General features: G+C 48.0%; 1 protein-coding gene across 3 annotated transcripts in view; it reads right to left on the bottom strand.

Annotated features, from left to right (window-relative positions):
- Positions 1 to 25,420, bottom strand: part of STON1 (stonin 1) — a 49,988-nt gene that overhangs the window by 18,080 nt on the left and 6,488 nt on the right. Inside the window, exon 1 of one of the 3 annotated variants that reach the window (XM_081833522.1) lies at positions 16,802 to 17,065. The exons of 1 other annotated variant lie outside the window; for it this stretch is intronic. In XM_081833522.1, coding sequence (XP_081689648.1) covers positions 16,802 to 16,856 — 55 coding nt within the window. In that variant the 5' untranslated portion in view covers positions 16,857 to 17,065. Of the gene's footprint in view, positions 1 to 7,166; positions 7,603 to 16,801; positions 17,066 to 25,420 lie in introns of those variants that run through there. One more of the 3 variants, XM_081833523.1, reaches the window with a different exon arrangement.

Genomic DNA, 25,420 nt, shown 5'->3' with positions numbered 1-25,420 from the left:
TTTTTAAAGATTTTATTTATTTATTTGAGACAGAGAGAATGAGAGAGAGAGAGAGCACATGAGAGGGGGGAGGGTCAGAGGCAGAAGCAGGCTCCCTGCCGAGCAGGGAGCCCGATGCGGGACTCGATCCAGGGACTCCAGGATCATGACCTGAGCCGAAGGCAGTCGCTTAACCAACTGAGCCACCCAGGCGCCCTCAAAGGTCTTTGAATAGCCAAAATAACCTGGAGAAAGATAAACAAAGGTGGCAGTCTCATACTTTCTGACTTTAAAACATTACAAAGCTGTGGTACTCAAAACAATATGGTACTGGCATAAAGGCATATAGACCAAAGGAACAGAATATTAAGCCCAGAAATAAAGTCACACACATGGTCAAATGATCCTCAACAAGGATGCCAAGATTATATAATGGGGAAAGGATAGTGTCTTCAACAAACTGTGTTGGAAAACTGGATATCCATATGCAAAAAAAATGACACTGGACCCTTATCTTACACCATACAGAAAAATCAACTACAAATGGATTAAAGACTTAAACATAAGACCTGAAACTATAAAACTCCTATAAGAAAACATAGGGGAAAAGCTTGATGACATTGGTCTTGGCAATGATTTCTTGGATAGGATACCAAAAGCACAAGCAACAAAAGCAAAAATAGACAAATCGGACTACATCAGACTCAAAATCTACACAGCAAAGGAAACAACACAGTGATGAGGCAACCTACAGAATGGGAGAAAATATTTGCAAACCATATATCTGATAAGGGTTTAATATTCAAAATACATAAGGAACTCCTGCTCCATAGCAAAGAAACAAACAAATAAACCAATTTAAAAATGGGCAGCAGACTTGAATAGACATTTCTCCAAAGAAGACATACAAATGGACAACAGGTATATGAAATGATGCTCAACATCACTAATCAGCAGGGAAGTGCAAATCAAGACCACAATATCACCTTACACCTGTTAGGACGGTGATTACCAAAAAAACCCAAAAGAAAAGAAAAGCAAAAAACAAACAAAAGAACACAAAATAACAACTGTTGACAAGGATGTGGAGAAATTAGAACCCTTGTGCACTGTTGGTGGGAATGTAAAATGAAAAACAACATAGACCTTCCTCAAAAAAAATTTTAAATAGAACTACCATGTATATGATCCAGCAATCCCACTTCAGGAATCATATCCAAAAAAATTAAAAACAGGATCTCAAAGAGGTATCTGCACTCTCATCTTCCTTTCAGCATTATTTACAATAGCCAAAAGGTGGAAACAACCCAAACGTCCACTATCTGATGAACGGGTGAAGAAAATGTGGTATATGGACATATGGTGAATCTCATTCGGCCTTAAAAAGGAAGGAAATCCTGACGCAGGCTACAACACGAATGATGCTTGAGGACATTATGCTAAGTGAAATAAGCCAGGCACAAAAACACAAATACTATGCGATTCCACTTACATGAGGTATCTACAGCAGTCAAATGCATATAAGCAGAAATGAGAATGGTGGGGCTGGGTGGGGGGAAGGGGAGAGGGAAAAGGGGTGTGGCTCTTAGTGGGTAGAGAGGTTTAGTCATGCAAGATGAAAGAGTTCTAGAAATCTGTTGTAAAACAGTGTGCATACAGTTGACAATAGTGTACTGTACACTTAAAAATTTGTTGAGGGCAAAAAAAAATTGTTAAAAACTTGTTATTTTTTTACCACAATTTTAAAAAAACCGCAAAAAGATTTCTAAAAATTTAAAAACCACAACACTTTTTAATCAATTCAGAAAGTCTTTATTTGAATGACTGTGTAGTGAGAACTTGCTAGTGTTGTAGAAAATATAGAAGATAAAAACCCATTATCTTACTTATATATATATATGTAAGTATATATATATACTTACTTATATATAAACTTATAAGAAGTTTATAATGAACTTCTTATAACCCATTGATTGCTCCCCAAATACATAAGGCTTATTGTTTAGAAGCATTTTCAAATTCATGACCTAATTTATCAAAACAACCCTGGGAGGTGTGTATCGTCATTTCTATTTCATAACTGAGATTACTTGGGTTTAGAGTCATTGCCTAAAGCTGCCCAACTAGTAAGAGACAGAACTAGATTTTTTTCTTTAACAGCTTTATTAAGATACAATTCACACACGTAAAATTCATCCTTTTAAAAAAAACGACAGGGGCGCCTGGGTGGCTCAGTCGGTTAAGCGACTGCCTTCGGCTCAGGTCATGATCCTGGAGTCCCTGGATCGAGTCCCGCATCAGGCTCCCTGCTCAGAGGGGGGTCTGCTTCTCCCTCTGACCCTCTCCCCTCTCATGTGCTTTCTGTCTCTCTCATTCTCTCGGTCTCAGATAAATAAATAAAAAAAATCTTTAAAAAAAAAAAAAAAAACGACAACTCAGTAGGGATTGTTTAGTATATTCAGTGTTTAGTATATTCAGAGTTGTGCAGCCATCACATTTCCAGAATGTTCTTATCACCCCCAAAATAAACCCTGTACGTATTAGCAGTCACTCCTCATTCTCCCCACCACCACCCCCAAGTCCCTGACAACTACTGATCTACTTTTTTTTTTTAATTTGCCTGGTCTGGACATTCAAAGTTCATCCACACCATAGCATGTTTCAGTATTTCATTCCCTTCGGTGGCTGAATGATATTTCATTGTGAAGACAGCCCACATTTTGTTTATCCGTCATTTATCGGTCAATGGACATCTGGTTTATTTCTAATTTTTGGCTATTACGAATGATGTTTTTATATAAGTTTTTTTGTGATCATTTTTCTCAGGTATAGACCTGAGTTTGGAAAGAACCAGAATGTGAGCACAGGTCACTTCATCCTGATCTAATAATACAGCATGAATTCTTGAGATGATTGTAATGACAGGAGAGGCAATGAGCTGTATTGTATGGGCCACGGCACGGAGCTGGGAGTTGGGCACCCGGGATGCTGGGTGCTGGTCTGTCACCCACTAGCTGTGTGCAAAGCCCCTCTGGACATTCAGTGATGAGAGCAGAATCATCTCTGAGGTCACTTCCCACTCGAAAATACTTCTGTGGTGGCTGACATCCAGTAGACATTTTTTTCAAAAGCAGAAATTATGTTACCACTGGGATTTTTGACCAAACTCTCAAACTAACAGAGAGTAAAACTCCATGATATGAAAACCCAAAACCTGCTGGAATAAAGCCCATGAGAACGGCATCTTTGTCCCCCTCCCGCAGGCCTGCTCGCTTCCCCTTGTGGATAACGGGGGCTCAGCCAGTGCAATCCTTCCAGCTTGGAAAAGAGCCAGGCTCTAGTGAGGGAGCAAGCCTGGGGCTCCACTGGAGACAGGGCACGCTCAGTGTTGTCATTTGCTAAATCCGCACATTCCTGAGGGCACCAAACACACAGCGGAGCAGCAGTCCAGGCCAACTGGTTCTCTCTGGAGGGCCTTTTACTGTCACTGCCCTTGGGCTGGAGCTGCCACAAAGCACCTTCCCTTCGAAGCGGGGCAGAGCCGTGTATCAGTGGGACACCGCCCGGAGGCTCAGAGGCAGGAAATCAGCAGCAGGATTTCTTGACCCATCCTATCCTACCCTCTTCAGAAGGAATCCAGCCAAAATCACTCTTTATATGGGGTGAGAGATCATTGTAAATATTTATGTTAGCTGGCTTTATCAAAAAGAAAGAAAAAAAGAAGACTAAGAGAAGAAATCAGCCTGCTTTAGAGGGAATCTATTCTGACCTATACCAAACATTTTGCCTCATCTGTTTTCCACCCGTAGCTTCAAAATTTCGAACACTGATACTGGTTTCCTCAGAGTTTTTGCTTCTTATGGAAAAAAAAGGCGGGGGGGGGGCGGCGCGCCTGGGTGGCTCAGATGTTAAGCGTCTGCCTTCGGCTCAGGTCATGATCCCAGGGTCCTGGGATGGAGCCCCGCATCGGGCTCCCTGCTCGGCGGGAAGCCTGCTTCTCCCTCCCCCACCCCCCCTGCTTGTGTTCCCTCTCTCGCTGTGGCTCTCTCTGTCAAATAAATAAATAAAAATCTTTTTTTAAAAAAAAGTAATTTCCATAAACCAGATAAAGAAATCAATTTCATGACTTTTTAAATGACCCTTGAACTTTAAAAAGCACACTTTGCAAAAAATGCCCGACCTTAAACGCAAAATCTATGAAGAGTGTACTCTTCCCCCCTATGCAGGACTCTCTCACTGGAGGCATTCAACACATGTAATGTGAGTTTAATACAACCAAACAGAATTCTGTATCACGCCCAAGAGGAGCCCAAACCTTTGTCCGTGTTTAAAAGGCAGGACTTGGGGGGCGCCTGGGTGGCTCAGTCGTTAAGCATCTGCCTTCGGCTCAGGTCATGATCCCAGGATCCTGGGATCGAGCCCCGCATCGGGCTCCCTGCTCCGCAGGAAGCCTGCTTCTCCCTCTCCCATTCCCCCTGCTTGTGTTCCCTCTCTTTCTGTCAAATAAATAAATAAAGTCTTTTAAAAAAATAAAAAATAAAAAATAAAAGGCAGGACTTGGAATGAGGGGCTAAGACTCTGGCTCCTTGCGGTCAAGGGCAGGTGCGCTTCCCACTCTTCTCTTCTTGCTCCTCTTCTGTATCCCTCTTGCTGCCCTTCCTTAGCAATCCTTTTCACATTCATTTCATTTCTCTCTGACCTCTTCTGCCTCTTCCTTCCATATGGCCTCATCTTTCTATTTTAGTCTCAAAGACCACACCATCAGTTTTCGCAAAGTAAACAACTAGAATCGATTCCATCTAAGGCTTTTCCTCCCCTTCCTTCCCTCCTGACTCACCCCCTCCTTCAGCAGGGAAAGAAGCCCATATCCTTTCTAGAGCCTCGGACTGTCCAAAGCCCCCTGGGTCTCAGGGAGGGATGCGAAAGTCCAGAGTGGAGAGGTCAGGAATGTGTCCTGCCTCAGTCATCTGCAACTTCACCCCACCTCCTTCAAGGCACTGGAACCAAAACTATTCAAGCAGCAGCACCGACTTAGCCTCAAGATGGTTTCGGCACTGCAAGTGTGGCAGGATCTCAGTGTGTGTCTGTGCCTCCCCCAGGGCCCTAAGTCCTACCATTTACAGAGCCCTGTCACAGGCAACATCTCACTTAAATTCATCACAATCCAGAGTAGACCGCAGCACCCAGGCACCTTCTCCAAAGTCCGGGCTCCATTTAGCACAGAGCTTGGAATCCAGGCACCACGTCCCCAGCTGCCTTCCCCCAAAGTAGAGGTGCCTCTGGCTGGATTCCGTGGCTCTTTCCTCAGCTGTGGATTGCATCCCACCCCACCTGCCCTAATCCTTCCAGAGGTCTGTTTTCAGTCAATCTGGATTATCCTGCTAACTCCTGGAAGACAATGCCAGACAAAACTCAGAGACGGGGCAAGACACCAAGACTGAATGAGGCGCAGGCAGAAAACAAAAATGTATCATGGTGGAAGCTGCTGGAAATCAATCTCTGGGTTTTGAAGGTTTCTAGAGGAGTGTCTGCTTCTCCTTAAACTCTTAGACATCCTTTTGAGCTGCCCATTTTCAAAGTGGCATCAGAGTACACTGAACTCAAGAACAAATTAAAAGCAAGCACACATGCCTACTCACACTGGGAATAACGAGGATTCAGGTAGACAGTGGTTTTCAACCTTTCACCTTAACACATGTGACAGACGGCATTCAGGGCCTAGCACATTCTCTTGGAGGTACCCAGAGTTTAACAGCCCCCAAAATATTGAGGGAAGCCCTGAAATAATTATCCCCACCTTTCTCACCGTTGGATCAGCAAAGGCAGGCCGCAGGCCACAGCAAACATGAGTAAGTCTGAATTTACACACAATCCTGGGACTCCACTTCTTTCTTTCACTGAAGAAATCATCCTGGAATTCTCATAAGAGTATCACGGAGATTATGAATTTATTCTAAATTGTTTCAAAAAGTTAATCTTTCAAAAATAGCAACACCTTGAATGTTATTAGAATTATTGCAAATTACTTGCAATAAGCCTTATGAAAAAGCAACACTAGTATGGAATAATTATCTCACCAAAAAGAACTGGGGGTGAAAATCATCAAGTTGTCGTAGGAAAAATACATATGTTTTTTGAGAGTCAGAGTGAAGCTCTTTCAGAGAGGGATTACGTCTCATTCGTTAGGGCATTTTTCACACTGTCTACAAATGTCCGACATCACTAGGCAGTTCAACGCATTTTTGATTGAATAATTTTAAATAGTCTTTTCAGTTTCCCATAAAGGAAATCTCTACACTGCCCTCCTCAGTTCAAAGAACCACTGCATTTCAGAGTTAGACAGAAATTGGAGGTATTCTGCTCAATTAACCACACCAACAAACATTTATCAAATACTTGCTATGCACTCTTGGTATGCTAAGGGCTATGTGTGCATTTGATCCTCACAATCCCATCAGGTAATAATATCATTTTGTAGAAGAGGAAAATAAGGCTCAGAGAGGTTAATCTACTTGCCTAAAGTCACCCAACCCAAAAGAGGCAGATCTGTCTGATCCCAAAGCCCATGCTCCATACCATCCACCACCCAAGAGGTCCCAAGAGATCCAATGACTTGCTGGTGTTGGTGTCTTAATTCTCATTTCCGAACACTTCCCACCACTCTACCTTCCACTAAGGAGAGTTCCTGGAGGCAGGAACTCTCTAAGCTGGAAAGATGCTGTTCTCACCTGAAAAGAGCCTATTTCTCCACAAAGCCCACCACACGTATCTGCCGCTTGGATATCAGGCTGTGGGAAAGACAAACTCTGAGACAGTTTTCCCCCTGATTGCTCAAGAACAACAACAGCTCAGTAGCAATTTGGGTCAATTCTGAGACTGGCTTTCATAACTCAGCCTGTCCTGGTTCCTATCCTTTCTCGACTGCATCAACCAGCCACCCCACCCCGAGCAATGAATGGTTTTTCAGCCTTGCTGCCCAACAAACACCCTCAGGTGCCACCCTCTCTTCTAGTACTAGGCCATCTTGGGATATACGGCTGAATTCCCCAAACTTCACGTAAAGCCCCGCATGGTCCTTCCACGCCACCCCACCCCGCTCTACTCTTGAGGGTCTATTCCTGCTGTTCTTTGCAGGTTTCCTTCACTTTTCTTCAGAAACCAGTCGAAGTGTAAATATGAAGCTCTACCTTTTCCTGCAGATGATCAAAATCAAATTAGATGCATTTGGTGGTCGAGTCAGCATTCCTGTTCATCTGCAGCTGAAGACTGTCCCCACTTACAGAGAACAAGAGCCTCTCAGATGGTCCCTGGGATCTGGCTTCTCTGGGGCAACCAGATGCTGGGGGGAGGACGGACGTGGAAGGGGTGTTCAGTTCAGAAGAGTAGCACAGGCACCTAGCAGTCCCCTCCTGCTATTAGCTCCACCCGACTGTCATTGTCAGGCTGACTCCCACTCAAGCCTCAGGAACACATCTGGACCTTCAGCAACGCCTCTGCTTTTGCAAAGGGCTGGATTTAGTCCTTTTATGCCTGAGCCTTTTTTGCTCCACACAACAATGCCGCATAATCTAGGGAAAGAATGTCTTCATGCCAGCATCTGTGTGGTTTCACTGGCTGTCCCCCAAGGAAGGAATTCTCTGACTCTCCCAGTACTGGACTCCTCAACTGCACCTCTGGAACCAGACAGGGGCTGTGTTTGCAAAGCCTCCCTGTGGTTCTTGTGTGGTTGGAGGTCTGCAATCGAGTTACCCCCCTTGCCATTCTGGGATGTACGTCCCGGAAACAAAGCCAAAGTCAGGGACAGCCTGACTTTATTTTTTTTTTCTATTTTTTATTTTTTATTTATTTGAGAGAGAGAGAATGAGAGAGAGAGAGAGAGCATGAGGGGGGGAGGGTCAGAGGGAGAATCAGACTCCTCGCTGAGCAAGGAGCCCGATGCGGGACTCAATCCTGGGACTCCAGGATCATGACCTGAGCTGAAGGCAGTCGCTTAACCAACTGAGCCACCCAGGCGCCCGGGACAGCCTGACTTTAAATGCGTCCGCAAACGCTTGCTGCGCGAGGGTTTAAAATATCCTCCCTATAGAACTTTTCCCTTTAAAGGGGCAACCAAGGGCGCCTGAGTGGCTCAGTCGGTTGGGCGACTGCCTTCAGCTCAGGTCATGATCCTGGAGTCCCGGGATCGAGTCCCACATTGGGCTCCCTGCTCAGCGGGGAGTCTGCTTCTCCCTCTCCCGCTCCCCCCTCTCGTGCTCACTCTCTCTCTCTCTCAAATAAATAAATAAAATCTTTAAAAAAAATAAAAATAAAGGGGCAACCAAACCTTTGAAACCGAGAGGAATTCTAAGACAACACAAAACCCTACGTGCGGTGAAAACCCTTGGAGCGTGCACCCTCACCTTGGGTCACAGAAGTGCCCGCTGCGTGGAGAGCCTGCGTTATTACCACAGATGTTCCGCAGCCCGTCCTACTTAATCACAAACATATGTACTATTTAGCTCAGCTATGTGACAGGAAATACCGTTTGTAAAATACTAAACCACAGCTCAACCTATCCGTGCCTTCAAATATTATCTGTGCTGATTCCAGCTCAGCGCCCCCACCCCGCACCTCCCCTATGGATTAAACCTCCACTTTTCCAGGATGAATTTGGGTCCTGGCTATTTTGTTAACCTTCTTTTAATAATCTGCTCATTTCCTAAATTTAAAAAAAAAAAATTTTTTTTTTTTAAGATTTTATTTATTGAGAGAGAGAATGAGATAGAGAGAGCATGAGGGGGGGAGGGTCAGAGGGAGAAGCAGACTCCCTGCCGAGCAGGGAGCCCGATGCGGGACTCGATCCCGGAACTCCAGGATCATGACCTGAGCCGAAGGCAGCTGCCCAACCAACTGAGCCACCCAGGCGCCCTCATTTCCTAAATTTAGAGAGTAGTATAAACAGACACCAACCCAAATGGACTTGTCCCAGGAGATGGTCTTTACATGAACAAAGAAAAGCTTTGGGGCTGGGTGGGCCATGCAGATTTCAGAATGTTACTCTTCTCACCATGACACGGTTATGGAGTCGGCAAACCATGTTCACGTCAGTGTCATAAATGCCATGGAGATCTGCTAAGCAGAGGTCTCTGAGCCTCAGCTTCTTCATCTGTAAAATGGTGATATTTGCCTCATATATAAATTGCCACATAATGGGTACTCACTGTATCTACTCTATTTCTCTCCCTCCTTTGTTTTCCCTTGTCTCCCCATTCTGACCTTCCTTTCCTAGTCAGGAAGAAAGTAAAATGCTCAGACTCTGCAGTTTGCTTTAGCAGCAGGTCAACTTGCTACAAACCCTTCTCTAGAACTGGGTGTCCATTCTGTTTGGCCCATGACCATGCCTCTATCTACCCTGCTCTCCAGATTTGATCTATTCCTATCTTAGTCCCTTGTGCCTGAATCCCTGCTCAGGGGTTCTCCCTGAAGACAGCATCACCCAAAGTGGAGAGAAGTTAACAGGCATGGGGGAAAAGACCCATGGTCAAATGTATTTGGCAAATTCTGGTTAAACAAGGGCTTATAGGTCTCTTCACAGCATTCCTTTCCAGAGCCTATAGGATGCTAACATTCTCATGGGCTCCAGGAGGGGGTCACAGGCAGCTCTCCTCAAAGATCCACATGGATGGTTTGCCTCAGAACATTCCAGAACATGCTCTTCTAAAATAAATGCCTGGGGCCAGGAAACACAGGTCCACCTTTAATTCTGAATACCTTGGCCTTTTCATTCTGTTGCCACCATCTCTGCTCTGACCATGAGGATTGGCTCTGAGCCCATAGCAGCTTCTCTGGCTTAGCAGAGTCTCCGCTTCACTTTCAGGATGAGCAGTTGCCACAGGTTCTTCCCCTGGGACACCAGCAGGCCTCACAGCAGGACATAGTCCCTTTGCTTACCCAGACAGGACACCAAAGAGCTTCTGGATAGGCCATGACTGAAGTGAACTCTTGCCTTTGACCTCTGCAAGCATGTGAGGGTTTTGTTCCCCAGGTCATCGTCTGGCATTGAGGATGGCATCTGGCAGCTTCCATCACTGACTGTCAGCACTACAGCCTCCCTCCCCCAGGTCCCCGCCTCTCCTGGCCAAGGCAGGGAGCACAGCAGGGGCCTCAGACCCTCCCATGGGAATCAAGCTCTGTAATGCTGCAGGATGCCCAGAGCACACTCAGCCTGGGGCCATGGAGCCACAGCCCCTATCTCCCCAACCCTATGAAGCCCCGTTCATCTTCCCTTCCCGGGGTTCTGGGACCCTCCTCAGTCTCCCACTATAGAGGGTCAGGGAGGGCACTGTGTGGGGCTATGGGGCTGGGCTCAGCCTCTCATCTGCCCCTTTACTGAGTGACACTAAACTCTTGGGCTATTCTCTTAGGAAAGAGTGAGCACCCAACACATTCCATAGCCAAGTCTTTTTTTTTTTTTTTAAGATTTTATTTATTTATTTGAGAGAGAGAGAATGAGAGAGAGAGAGAGCATGAGGGGGGGAGGGTCAGAGAGAGAAGCAGACTCCCCGCTGAGCAGGGAGCCCGATGCGGGACTCGATCCCGGGACTCCAGGATCATGACCTGAGCCGAAGGCAGTCGCTTAACCAACTGAGCCACCCAGGCGCCCTCCATAGCCAAGTCTTGTCCAAGGTGTGAAGGAAGGAAAATTACCTCAATCAGAGTCTTCCTGGTGCTGGACACAGGGCTGGGACTCATGGTCTCAACCAGCCATCTGCCTGGCCTAAACGTCTGCTCTCTGTCCTGAGGACCTGCAAGTGGCAAGACGGGGACCTCCTGAGCCAGTTAAGAGGAGCTCCTCCTTCATGGCATCCTGTCCTTTAGTCACAGCAAAGGTTCAACCCACAAAGGCAGAAGAGCACAGAGGTCTAGCACATAGGCTCTCGTGCCCAAGTCACTGGCCTCTCATCTCGCTTCCTCTGCTTATTAGCCCTGAGGCATGTTACTTAACATCCTCAATGTCCTCATCTATAAAGTGAAAATGAGTAACACCTACTTCCCAAGGTCCGAATAAGTTAATGCTAAATTAGTAAGTAAAATGCTACTTCATAGGCACTCAAAAAATGGTGGCACAGTGCTTACAAGTGGGGGGTTCTTGAGTCAGCACTGACCATCGCTAGCAGCCCCCAGGCGAGCAGCAGGCCGTGCCAGGACTGCAGAGGACACCAGCGAGGGCCCCGGGGCTCCTGTCTAGCCCGGAATGGTCTCCCATTCTCCCGCAAGAGAAAACCAAGGTGCTGAACCGAGCTGTGAGATAAAAAGCACTGCATAAGCAAGTCGGCACCGCACCTGGAGATGTCGCAAGTAATCAGGGAAAAGACTGCTCAAAAATGACACAGTCCTTCTCTACATGGGGCTGACCACTGTAAGGTGAAAACCTGGGACCACGCTCGTCACCCACACCCAAGACTCCACATGGCTCTGTCCCGGTGGGTCCCCACGGGCATGACTTAACTCCCCAGGGGACACTTGGCAGTGTTTGCAGACACGCTCAGTTGTCACGCCTGGGGGTAGGGGGTACTCCTGGCACCTAGTGGGTAGGGGGTGGGGATGCTGCTAAACATCTTACCATGCACAGCAGAGCCCCCACAGTGAAAAATTATCTGGCCCCAAATATCAATAGCACCAAGGTTGAGAAACCCTGCTCTTTGTTGAGAAGGTCAGGGAGCTGAGTATGCCACGTAAGGCGTCCCGCCCTTCTGCGTGTGTCTACTTCGTAGACATTGAATTGGAAGCTTAAGCTGGGCAATGTCCCTGAGGGGGCACAACCAGAAAAAGGTGCTATCAGAATCGAACCCTGTTTGGGTCCCAAATCTCATGCTCTTTCCACTACACCACACAGACTACCAGGGCAGGAATCACAGCAGGAGAGCAGTCTTCTTGACAGGACTTGGACACCAACATGATCTAGAAAACACGGGAAAAGGGGGAGTCTGGCACTTAGAAACGTGGAGCTATAGGAGAAGCAGGAAAAAATCAGGTCTGAGGTGCATCCAAGTGGAAATATCGAGCAAGGAGCTAGAAACACAAGACAGTACGTGGAGAGAAAACCAGGGGCTACACATGAAGAGTTGGGCGTCCTCCTAGGCTAGGTGAGAGCCGAAGGCAGGAGAGAACAGGAGAGGCCATATGGCATCCAAAGCTGAGGACTGGTCATTTTCTAGGAGGCGGAAAAGAACAGGAGAAAGTGAGACCCATCCAAGAGGCCAAGGTAAAACCAGGAGGTACAAGGACCCCCCAAGGCAGGAAAGAATGTCCTCCTGGGGCCTTGAAGAGAGCAGAGGGCAGGGACAGCTGAGATGACAGGCCACTGGGTTTAGTGACCAGGTCGGCGGTGACAGGGTAGGAGCAATTTTAGCAGTGGGTGGGGGTGAGGCCAGGCTGCCTGTGTGGAAGCAAAGGGAACACAGATGCTCAGGCCCACAGGCTGGGGCTGGGCTCAGCTGTCTGTGTCTTGGCCACCTCAACCCCCAGCCCCCAGTTCCTGGGTTTTTGCAGCTCTGGGCCGGCATTGTCTCCCAGGGGGACTGGTTCCTGGCAGCCCTAGTAACAGCCCCCCTCTTTGAACCCTATCTGCATTGTGGTCTCAGGAGCACTAAGGGGCCCCAGGACTTCCCACTCTCCAAAAAATCCAGCCCGCCTCCGGCCAGGGGAAGGAGGCACACAAGCGAGCCTTCGTGCAGGCGAGGGCCGGCGAACAAGGCCTCCTTTCAGGGCTGCCTTCTGGTATTTATATTCCCGAGGACCCTCCGGTGGGAAGAGCAAGGCGCTCAAGAGTCAGAAATGAGAAAGGGCATTATCTCCTCAGGGGCCCCCAGGGCTGGGAGGGGATGGGGGTGCAGGGCGCTGTGGTGACTGGAGCGTGGCTCCCTGATTTTGATTCTGCATTCTCAGAGGGAACCATGAAAAAGATGTGGGATAAAGTAGGCTGAAGGGGCCCTGGCTCAGATCACACATCTTAAACATGCAAATCTCCTCCTTCCCCTCTTCTCTACAGGCCCAGGGGCCCTCCTGAAGGTAAGCAGAAAGCCCTGGAAGTTTAAAGAACTCTAAAGAGGCTCTCTCTCTGACTTAAATATTTAAGCGGGGGGAGGGGAGGGGGATCAACAGCAACCAGCTATGAAAACTGGTCAAGTAATTTATCTTAATTACCATGTAATTACTTCTAGTGTTTTCAGAAGCAGCAGTAGCTAAATGGCCCAGGAAGGATATTTAATGCTTTAGAATATGATTCCCTCCCACACCAGGCCACTCCAGATTGGAAGGGTCTGACAAGTTAAGGGCCATCACCTGCTGGGAGAGACCCAGGACCCTGATCCTTGGCTGCCGGGCTCTGGTACAAATTTGTGGGCCCTAGCCCCCTGCGCATTCACTCAGCAAATAGTTACTTAGTGTCTTCTAAGGGCTAGGTCCTGGGTGAAACACCAGGCAGACAACAGAAACCAGTAGGACCTGATTCGAGTGGTGGGGAAAGAAGGGTTTGGAAGTTAGAGAGATGGTGTGTGACTCTCAGCCCCGCCACTGACCAGCTGTATGACGAGGGCAGGTGATGTGAATTCCCTGAGCTTCGGTTTCTTCGGGTGTAAATAAAAGGGTAATGATAGTTAACTTTTAGTGTTCGTTATGGCCGACGTGTGCCCTCCCCCAAATTCAACCCTAACCCCCATATACTTCAGAATGTGACTGTCGTTAGAAGGAGGGACTCATGCAAATGAGGCTGTTAGGGTCGGCCCTGAGCCAGCCTGGCCACTGTCCTTGCAAGAAGTCAGGACACAGAGCGACACCAGAGAAAAGGCCACGTAAGGACAAGGCCAAGGAGAGAAGCCTCAGAAGCAACCAAACCTGCCAACACCTTGCTCTTGGATTTCCAGCCTCCAGACCTGCGAGAAACACACTTCTGTTGCTTAAGCCCCAGAGGCCATGGTTTCCTGTCATGGCAGCCAGAGCAAACTGAGCCAGGCCTCTTGTGACACTAAATAAAGTCACACCTGTAGGATGGCAGGTGCATGAAGAGAGGCCGTTATCACTAGATTCCTGCTCCTAAGGTGCTTAGAACCTGGTGGGAAAGACCAGAGGAAACAACAAATGAAAGACAAAATGTGCTCACCCCCCTGAGCTAGAGCGCACTGGGGCTTTGGGAGAGTACGCCCTTGGCTCCCTGGGGAGGGGACATCTGCTAGGGCAGAGACACGGGGCAGCAGATGAGGCATCCGGGACCATCCCCGCTGCCCAGGTTTCCGTGCATTCGAGTCACACGCCAGTTAACACCAGCTAAGGGAGAGCCTCCCACCCGGCCTCATCCACCCCACAGAGCGGACACAAAACCCAGTTAGGCACAGGCAGATCATTGCTATGGCAGGTCTCCCCTCCGGCTGCCCAAACTGGACCATAAGCCAGAGAAGGACGTCAGAGGTGATCTGGGCATGTGCAAGCCTCAGACCAAATGCATTTTGGTTTATCCGTGGCCTGTCCTGGGCTACTGCTGACCATCAAGCTCACCTGGAAAAGTCCACATCACTGCGAATACACAGGCAGGAACCACTGACTTACAGAAAACCAAAGCACATTTGCTCAATCCTCCCCGCTCCCGGGAATTCCACGAATGTACATGTGTATACATATGTGACAACCCAAGCAATTCTTTTTTTTTTTTTAAGATTTTATTTATTTATTTGAGAAAGAGAGAGCACGACCAAGGGGGAGGGGCAGAGGCAGAGGGAGAAGCAGACTCCCCATGGAGCAGGGAGCCCGATGCGGGGCTCCATCCCAGGACCCTGGGATCATGACCTGAGACAAAGGCAGACACTTAACTGACTGAGCCACCCAGGCACCCTGGAGCAATTCTAAGATTTTAAAAATCACTTATGAAAGTCCTATTTATAAAACAAGTACAGAAGATCAACATTTACTTGGGCTCTTAGTCTCAAATGCAGACATCACACACAAAAATAATATTTGTGTCTCTCAGTCTGCAGGGAATGTGTGCAAAATATTTGTGAACTTCACTGCATTTCAAAGGACACTAAATGCTTTAACAAAGAATTTTGCACTTACAGCAAAGTCTAATTAGAAACATGTAAGTAGGTGTGAATGAATAGATTTGTCCACTGATATTCTCAACAATGAGCATTAAATTATATTTAAACTTACAGATCATGGGGTGCCTAGCTGGCTCAGTGAGAAGAGCATGAGACTCTTGATCTCAGGGTCATGAGTTCAAGCCCTATGTTGGGTACAGACATTACTTAATAAATAAATAAACTTAAAAAAAAAAAAAAACTTACTATCTCTACATATCAGCCTGGGTGCTTGAGCCTGTAGCAGAATGGCCCCCTTCATCTCGACTGAGTCTCCATTAAAATGAGTAACTCCCAGGGTCCTCACAGAGCACCCAGGTGCCTCTGCATATCGCTGCCCACTGAGGCTCCTGACAGGTCCAGCCCAGCATAAGGGGCTCACCCAGCTGCAAGATGCGGGCAGGCCTCCACTGGACACTCCCAGGGCCTCTCTCGCCATACCTGTCTCTCCACCAGCCCCTCCTACTACTGCTCGCAGCAAGAAACGTCCCGCTGGGCGAGGTCCCTACAGCTGTTTGCCCAGCCTGGAAGCCAGGAGGTTTCGTGCCTGTTCCGCTTCATTCCGGCTCCGTAAGTTAGAACAAGTCATTGCTAGCAAGTGGTTTCCAAAAGTCCTAATCAGTTATGAAGATTCAAACTCTAACAATCTATGAAGATGAATTCTCCTACAAAAGAGGTCTGCAGAGAAGTATGTGCCTCCCTGGAGACCCCTTCCTGTCCAAACTCTTTAGGACTCCTGCAACCATGCTTCCAGATAGAAGTTTTCCAAAGATGGCCACAGCAATACCTCCCATCTCATGCTCTTCTGGAATGCCATGGAGCAGGGAAGCTCCATTCCCCCTTCCCCGGGGTGGGCCTGTCACTGCTCAGACCGATACAGCGTGGTAGAAGGAACACTGTGACAATCCTAGCCATAGACCCGACCCAGAGGCTGCCTTTCCTGCTTTGTGGGAGCCCTGAGCCACCGCATACGAAGCCCACGCTAGGTGGGGGAGCCACACTGAGATGCCATCTTGGACATCCTGCCACTGGAGCTTTCAGTGACTCCAGCCTCAGTCGCCATCTGACTACAACCGTATGAGAAACTCGAAGCAAGAACCACCCCGCTGAGCCCAGTCAACCCACAGAACCATAAGAGATAATATGAAATTGTGATTCTAAGCCTCTACACTTTTTTGTGTGGTAAAATGTACATTCTCATAAAAGCTACCCTTTTAACTGCTTTAAAGAGTGCAGTTCTGTGGTATTAAGTACAATCAACCACATGGTTGTGCAACCATCATGACCATCCATCTCCAGAACTTTCCACCTTTCCAGATTAAGACTCTGAACTGTGCAAGCCCCACCCCAGCCCCTGGCAGCCACCATTCGCCTTTCTGTCTCTGTGAATCTGACTACTCTAAGGACCTCATATAAGGGGACTCCTACAATATCTGTCCTGTTTGTGAGTGGTTTATGTCACATCACATAATGTCTTCAAGGTTCATCCATGTGGAAATATATGCCAGGATTTCCTTCCTCTTTAAGGCTGAAAAACACTCCACTGTACATGCATACCCCAGTCTGTGTATCCATTCATCCGTCAATGGGTGGACAGCAATACGTACGTGGGGCAGTGGGCAATGCCACCGCGGCTCAGCAGAGCGAGGCCCCGAAGGCAGACTTCGAGAGCTGGGAAGTCCGGCACAAACACACAGCACCAGGGCACTAACCTCCAGAGTGGGTGACCAGCCAGGAATCCAGGCTGGAGTTCCCAGTAGCACTCATCACAGCAGGCGGGGTGTCTCCTGGGGTCTCCCTTCTAGGCTGGGCGCGACCCCCGGACAGGGGCTGGCAGGATCTTACTCATGCCGGGGTGCCCTGCCCTGGCACAGGCTGATAGGCCCAATAAACGTCTGGCGAATGAGTGAAAAATGTCCCTGACGCTGAAGCCAGGTTCTGGGCCATGTCGGAGTTTCTCATGGGCTCCCTGTAGGGAAAGAACTGGGCCAGGGAAAGTGCAGGAAGGCTGCTTCTGGCTGGAAAGGGAAGGGGGAAGTAGCAGCCGCGGGACAATCTGACAGGGAAAAATCCACAGCCAGGCCCAGGCTTTCGGGGAAGCGCAGGATCTGCGTGGAAGCCCCACACTGACCCAGCCACCACTGAGCGGGACTTCCACCTGGGGGAGGGAGGGCCTTTGGGAAGGGCGTGCTGGGTACCAGGCTGAGCCAATAGGACGAGCTATCTCAGGATCAGCCCGGCTCAGCTTGTCGGGCTCAGTTCCCAGGGCTTAGGGCAGTAGAGCCTCGTGTGCCCATTAGGGGGGCAGCTGGGGTTGGAGGGGCTCAGGCCTGCGCCCTAACGGGCTGTGGGGGACTGAGGGGGGAGCTGAGTTACAGATTTGAGCCCTGGGGGCTTTAGGATAGCGACCTTCCTTCACTACAGGAGAAGCCAGGCTGGCTGAACCATGACCCTCGCCCTCTCACCCTTAATCACTCTGCCAAGGAAATCCAATGCTCTCTTCCTGCTGGATTGCTCCGCCGGGGCACAGGTCAGGGTGCCGCAGAGCACAGACATTAATTCCAAATCTGAGAGGACTTGTTTCTGGTTGACTTAAAGAGTGAATAACCACCATACCAATGCCCACCTGGGATTGAAACAAAAAGGGCTCACATTATGGTTCGACTCTGCATTTAGCTTTACCAGCCTTTAAAGATAAAGCATAACCCCGAGTATTAATTACAAAGGTGTTTGTCTCTATTCCTCTTCAAAGCCTACAACCTTGAAGGTTTGAAACTGCTTACCATGGGGAAAGCAGTTATAAGCACCAATAAAAGAGTTCAAGAAACATGGATTTTGAACCTGGCTCAGCTTCTAAGTAATTGCGGGGCTTTAAGCAAACTAATTACCCTCTTTGGGTCTCAGTTTCATAATGATAAATGAAGGAAAATACTTTGTACTCCCATGGTTTCATTATGTGCTTAACAAGAGTAACTATATGTGAGATGATATAGATACAGATATAGATATAGAGAGACAGACAGATACAGACACATATATAGGAAGTCCTCGCGGGAAAAACTAAACTATAAATAGGTTAGACATTTTCTTATGTTCAGCAGGTGCTTGCTGGTACCTGCTGAATAAATGGCCAAATACCCCCAAGATTATAACGAGGCTCACATTTGGTGACAGCGGTACCTCTCCACATGGCAGAATCCCCACTGGTGTCTCTACCAGATCTTAGAAGGCAATCTGCTCTCTGCAGCCCACCTCACCCAAATCTTAACAACCAACTCTCCCAGCCTGCACGCTTCCTTCCCATCGGGCCTTATATTCCAGTCTACTGGAGCCAGCCTGATTTCCAGGATCAGAGTCTGCCCCACTGCCCCTACCCCAGCCCCGTGGCCCAGCTCCCACAGCCAATCATGGCCTGAGGCTCCCTGTTGGGCCAATGCCAAGCCCAGAACACTAGGCCTGCACCTTAGGTCTCCACTGCCTTTGATACCAGAGGGAAACAACTCATTCCCTTTTCCTGGTTTTCATGGAACATGGCCACAGGGAAAATTTGTGGACAAGAAGCCAGTGTCTGCCCAGGGCCTCCTCCCCCGACCTCACGCCTGGACTCCACCCAAGACCCTCCCCTGCAAAATGAGGCTCATATGAGCTCTTCCACCTCAAAGGGCTTTGGGGAGCATCATAAAAGGTGAAGGACTCAGAAGCTGCTTGAAAAATATGAAGCACTCTGTAAATTCTTTTGCTCTTTTTACTCTTGTTCGTTTATTTCAGTGTGGTCTCCAGAGTCTCTAGAGGCCTGGGATTGTTCCCCGGGTAAACTCTTTTGGTACAATGACCACACACAGAGCAAAGTTTAATGCTCTTTGGGACTCTAGTGCCATGAGCAAATGCAGCATGAGCTCCGGGGAGGGCCGGGGGGCCTGGGCCGGAAGTCAGGAAACCAAGCTCCCGCCTCTCTGGCCCTGCCAGGAAATTAAGCGCATCGCTTAACCTCGCTGGGCATTTTTCTTCATATGCACAATGGAACTGACAAGCCATCCACATTCCTGTTCACCAGGATGCCAAGAAGGCAAAGAATTTGAAAAGAAAAACACTACACAAGTTGGAATGTTGTAGTATTCAGCAGGCACGGGGAGCTGAGAGAGGAGAGATGCAAAAGACACGTGAAGGGGAACCAGGAACAAATAAGAGAGCTGCATTTGGGGTGAAATGGGAGGCACTTGAGAAGGCCCCGATGGAATGCCCTGGAAGTTCCCAGTACAGAAAGTATCCCCCAAGCCTGAGAGTCCATGTCTGGATGAGAAGATCTGCCACAGAGACACATGAAGTTCAAGGCCAGCAGAGTAAAGTGGATGGAAGGAAATGAAGTCCATCTACCACCTGCGGTGGTATGAGACCTACCAGAAGCCGAGGCTCACTGCTGTTTGCTTTCACAGCTCAGCTCAGAGTGAGGAGAGAGATGAGGAATTAATAGGCCCACTACCCTCAAAAATTTGTAATGTCCCGAGAGAGACGCCGGCCAGGCCACAGTCTGGCACACGACGTCCAATCCAGAGTGCTCTGCTTTAAGGGGGACATTCAAAGACTGTAGAGTTCCCAAAGGCTGGTCACCAGGACAGTGGGGTGTGCTGAGACCACGTCCCAGAAAGATGGGACTATGAAATCTGAAAGTGTGTCTCCAAACAAGATTTGGGGAGGACACAAGAAGCTAAGGCTCTCTCAGAATCAGAAAAATACTTTGAACATCATCTGGTCCAACCTTCACAAGTGAGGAATCTCTAATACAACATCTCTGCTGAGGAATCATTCAGCTGCTCCGTGAACTCTTTCAGTAATGGAGACCACATCACTTTATAAGTGAGTTCATTTCATTATCATTTGGACAGGATTAAACTCTTCTCCCTCCTATTAACCCCAAATTAACCTCCTCCTGGCTTCCATCTCTGCTCTGCGGGGACACAGGCTTTTCACCTACCCATCCTCAGCCAACTGGAGACAGCTGGTTCTGATGACCTGCAAGTCTTCCCACAGACTTGCCCAGGAGGGAGACGCATTTTCAACACACCCCTGAGAGCATATTCTCGAGCCCCCTTCAAGGCTTTGTTCCTGGTAATCTCTGGCCAGCTGTGACCTCAGACTGCTGCCCCTGCCATGCTCAGAGCATCTCATCCTGGCCGTGATGCCCTAGCTGTGTTTGCTTTCCAACTAAGTCTTGGCCTCCTCCTACCTCTTTTGGCAAACTCTGGTCCAAGAGGGTCCCAGCTCTGTGGCTCTGCCCACTGCTAAGGGCTTATCATAAACATACTCCACAATGAGACCAAAAAATGAGAGTCCCAAATTCATGCCACTTCATAGAAAGCAGCTAGTTGTTTGACTTTAGGCCTGCTAAAGACTGAATCTAGAATGTTCGATAGGCATTAAATATATGTTCTAACACCTCATTTGACAGATGAGGAAACAGAGGGCCAAAGGGGTAAAAGGATTCACTCAAGGAACACAGCCATGAAGAGAAGCTCTAATCTTTGATTGTTCAGTCCCACATTCCTTCCACTGCAGTCAAGAGGAAGCGAAGTTATCTTGTGGCTCTCAGTACATTTTGGGGTAAATTTTCCACAGTTTGTGTGTATGTGCATTCATTCTTTCTTTGACCCAACAGACATTCACTAAACACCTACTATGTGCTTTGCAAATGTTCTCAGTGAGATTTGGAGTAAGCTTCCCATAGGGACCGCATCTCGATGTGTGTATAGATTAATTAATTCTTTCATGCACGCACACATTCACTCACCAGTGATAGCTGAGCATCCTTAACATCGTGCTCCACGCTGGTACAAGTGAAAACAGTCACAGTCCCTTACCCCAGCACATTCTCTGTCTAGCACAGACAATTCCCACATTTTGTTAATGCAGGGTACCGTGGGGACCCACAGCCAGATGCTTGGTTAAGATTGGGGAGAGTGATGGTAGTAAGCCCACGTAGTGGTATGCGTATGTCCACGTGGTGAGGGAATGAAACCGCCTGTCCTGGTGGTTTGAAAAGGCCTCGGGAAGAGCAGGCTTGTAAGCTGAATCCTGAAGGCTGATATCAATTGATCAGGCAGAGCAGACCGGAGAGAGGTGTGCACAAAGACAGGGCAGCAGAAGAGAGCCTGATTCTGCAGGTGGACGGCCCGGCTGGAGGCAGGACTTACGTGGGCACTGCCGGGAAAGAGGCCGATAGGTGAGAAAACTACGGAAGCCCTGCTGTATCATGCCAACGGAGCTGATTTTATCCTAAAGGCAATGGGATTTGGTGAAAGACTTAAGAGAAGGGAAACAGGATTAGATCAGAATTTTGGAAAGAAAGCTCTGACCGTGGAGGACGGACTGCAAGGTGGGGAGGTCAGAGACAGGGAACCAGATAGGAGCGATAGTGGGAATGCAGGAAAGAAACCAGGGTTGAACGTGAGGGCTCCTGCCTGCACACACGTGGTTTTAAAGTCTGAAATACGAGAGGAGAGAAGACAAGAGATTGCCTTTCATGTACATCTCTCATGGCACAGGGGATGGTTGCCCAAAGCTTTGCAGAATGACATCATCACCACCACCGTCCACCGTGGCCACAGAAAAGCGATGTGAGCTGTAGCTCTGTGACCAGTTGTGAGATGCAGGAGCCTCAAACAGAGCAGCTGCTCAGTAAGCGGTGGTTGCATGCATGACCAACATCCATCAGGTCCCGGGATCAAGTCCCGCATCGGGCTCCCTGCTTGGTGGAGAACCTGCTTCTCCCTCTCCCTCTGCAGCTCCCCTCTTTCAGATAAATAAAATCTTAAAACACACACACACAAAAACCCAAAAACCAGTTCTTCACAAGAACAGAAGGTAAAGAGCTCAGCCAACTTGGAAGCCCATAAAAGAGCCGGCACCTGTCTCAGGCGGTGAGCTTCTATGGGTCTCCTGTCCCTGGAGGCAGAGAGCAGTGAGGTCGCCCCGGCCGCACTCTCTCCTGAGACTCGGGAGAGGCGCCCCCTCTGGCCAGACGGGCAACACGCGGGCCACCATCGGTGCGGCGGACAGCAGGGTGCCCGCCCCGCCACGGGCGGAAGCCCACGTGTGCCTGCGGATGGGCACGTGTGCGCAGTTAGGCAGAACATCTGGCAGGAGAGGGATATGAATGTGTGGGTGGGAAGCAGGCAGATGGTGACAAGCAGGGGCTGTTTAAACCCGGGTAAACGCCATCACGGGTGCCACAGAGCCACTGCCGCTGGGAGTTTAGAGTCAAAGAATGATGAGGATGAGACCGGAAGCCTAAAATAACAAGTTCTTTCCTCATGGGAGAAAAACGCCTATCTAGGCAAGTCCGAGCCTTCTTGGAACTGAAGGATTCTGACATTATCGCCCAGTTCCCGGGACCGCCTGATCACTTTTTTTTTTTCCCTCAAGATAATTTTCTGGGGGCGCCTGGGTGGCTCAGTCGGTTGGGCGGCTGCCTTCGGCTCAGGTCACGATCCCAGCGTTCTGGGATCGGGCCCAGCATCGGGGTCCCTGCTCAGCAGAGAGCCTGCTTCTCCCTTTCCCTCTGCCTGCTGCTCTGCCTACTGTGCTCTCTATCTGTCAAAGAAATAAATCTTTAAAAAAAAGAAAGATAATTTTCTGAAAATCAGGAGCACCTGGGAAGTAGCCACTGTGCTACTTACAATGACCCAGACCAGGCACCCTCCACCGAAGCCCCGCCCATCCGGCAGCCACCAGGAGAATGTTCACGAAATTTACAAGGTTCTGCTTCAAGCCACAAACAAGCAAGAGGCCTGGAGCTGCCCCAGGGGAGGGTCTCAGTTGTAAAGATGTGAGACTGAAACATTTCTCTCTGTGGTATTAACGCGAAACTGAGGCCAACAAAAGCAAGGTTTGTAGCCTGTTACCTCTTCTAGCGCCTCCACATTTCTGAATATGAGTTACCCTGAGCTAGGGAAAAACACTCTCCAAGGGATACACAGAGGCCAGTGTGACAGTCCTGAGTTCCTGGGCTACGGATGTTTTAAATTAGATGCTCAATGTCGCTTCCATGAAACTCTTGGTTTAGCTCTGCTATGGAAAAGTTATTTTTGTGTTCCAGATATTTATATAGAGGCACATCCCCATAATTCCAATTATGTTTTGTTTCCCTGATGCTCTTTTCCTGTACTTAAGAACAGTCATGGGTGCCTGGGTGGCTCAGTCGTTAAGCGTCTGCGTTCGGCTCAGGTCATGATCCCGGAGTCCTGGGATGGAGCCCCACATTGGGCTCCCTGCTCCACGGGAAGCCTGCTTCTCCCTCTCCCACTCCCCCTGCTTGTGCTCCTGCTCTCGCTGTCTCTGTCTCTGTCAAATAAATAAATAAAATCTTTAAAAAAAAAAAGAACAGTCATTACTTATCATTATTATGCCTGATAAGACACTTGCAGAAAAGCTCTGGGCCAAGTACAGATTCCACAGGGCCCAGATAAATGACATTGTAAAATAGGCAGATTTTAGGTCTTGCGAAACACTCAAGGGATACCTTCCATTCTTCTGCCCACTATGGCTGCCTCTTCTTTGTCAATTCCCCAACCCTAACAACCCTTCAATTGCTCAGGAACTTTATGATCCCTCCTGTGAATACCTAGTCCCAGAAGTTGTTTTGTTATTCACTTCTTACAGACTCTCTCTGGGGTCTTTGTATTTGAAGTGTTTTCTTCAATAAGGAAATAAAGAGTTTTCATCTTCAGAAGGACAGGAACATCAAGTAATAAAGCAAAGAGAGAGACTTGTGGTTAAGAGGGGCATGGTTCATAAGGAATAACATGGTTATTCAATAGTAAGGTCCATCAACAGACTGGGAGGGCAACTAAGAGCTGTTGATACAGAAGCAAAATCAAAATGGTAATTCAAAGTATTAAGGAAATTTATCCAAGAGAAATCTACATTGATTACCAAGAAAACATAAATTATTAGGAGGTATACCCATGGCCTCTCCCCAGAAGTCTTTCTGATTAGTCTGAAGCACAATCCTGATTCGAAAAAAACGGAGCAGGAGAGGGGAGATGACAGGAGACCACCATCTGTGAGCTTCAACAAATGTCAAGCACTTGGTTCCTATCATTTCCTATTATCTCACTTAATTTTCAGAACAACTTTTTAAGGCAGGTCCTGTTACCACTGTTTTATAGAGAAGGAAACTTAGCCTCAGAGATGTTAAGTAACTTGCCTAAGGCCACTGCCATGGTCTTAAAGTTTGTGTCCCCTCCTAAAATTCAAATATTGAAATCCTGACGCCCAAGGTGATGGGATTAGGAGATGGGGCCTTTGGGAGGTAATTGGGTCATGAGGGTGGAGTTCTCTTAAATGGGATCAGTGCCCTTAGAAGAGGCAGCAGACAGCTCCCTCACCCCTCTTACCATGTGAGCACATAGTAAGAAGATGGCTGTCTGCAACCCAGAAGAGGGTCTTCACCAGAACCATGCTGGCCCCCTCACCTTGGACTGCTAATCTCCAGAACCATGAGAAATCGACTTTTGTTGTTTGCAAGCCACCCCGTCTGTGGAACTTTGTTATAGCAGCCCAAACACACTAAGATAGCCACACATCTAGTTAGTGGCAGAGTTTAAACTCAAACCCAGATCTGCCTGACTCCAAAGTCCATTTTTTTTTTCCATTATCACATAGGGCTGATGTGAGGACCAGAGGAGAAGGCCAAGGACATTTGCTGATTTAGTTTCTTTAAATGAATAGGTTTTGTTGGGAGGGTATGGGAAAGATATGCTTATATAGATTTCCTTAAATATTTCCTATAAACAGGCTCTGCTGATACCAAACATTCCCAGAGATGCTGCCAGCCACGTACAAAGAGTCAATCATTCAGTATAAATCTGTCTGCACTGTTAGAGACACAGGTAAACTCACATGCCCAGCAGAGGGAGAACATCATCTCCATGACCAAAGGGAACAGGAACCTCTCCACAAAGTCTTTTCTTTCAACACAGATGTGAGTTAGGATACTAGTTGGTCAGCTACCAATGTTACTATTGAATGTTGTACTGGAGGGTCTACCCAATGCAATAAGACAAGAAAAAGATCATAAGGAGTCATAAGGAATGAAAAGAAAAAGACAAATTAGTATCATTTTGTGATTGTCTACCTAGAAAGCTCTATAATATCTAGAAATAGACTCTGAGAACTAATAAGAGAAGTCAGCTGGGATGCTAGATACAAGACCAAAATCCCAAAATCAGAAATGTTTCTGTGAGCCAGCAAAAAGCCAATAATAATAAAAAAGATATCATCTAAAATATCAACAAAACCTATAGGAAATAAATGCAGCAAAAGTTGTATAAGAC

This window comes from Leptonychotes weddellii, chromosome 10 (genome assembly GCF_054177405.1).
Source record: "Leptonychotes weddellii isolate Sample4059 chromosome 10, ASM5417740v2, whole genome shotgun sequence".
NCBI classification, from domain to species: domain Eukaryota; kingdom Metazoa; phylum Chordata; class Mammalia; order Carnivora; family Phocidae; genus Leptonychotes; species Leptonychotes weddellii.
This window is presented reverse-complemented; position numbering and strand designations above follow the sequence as displayed.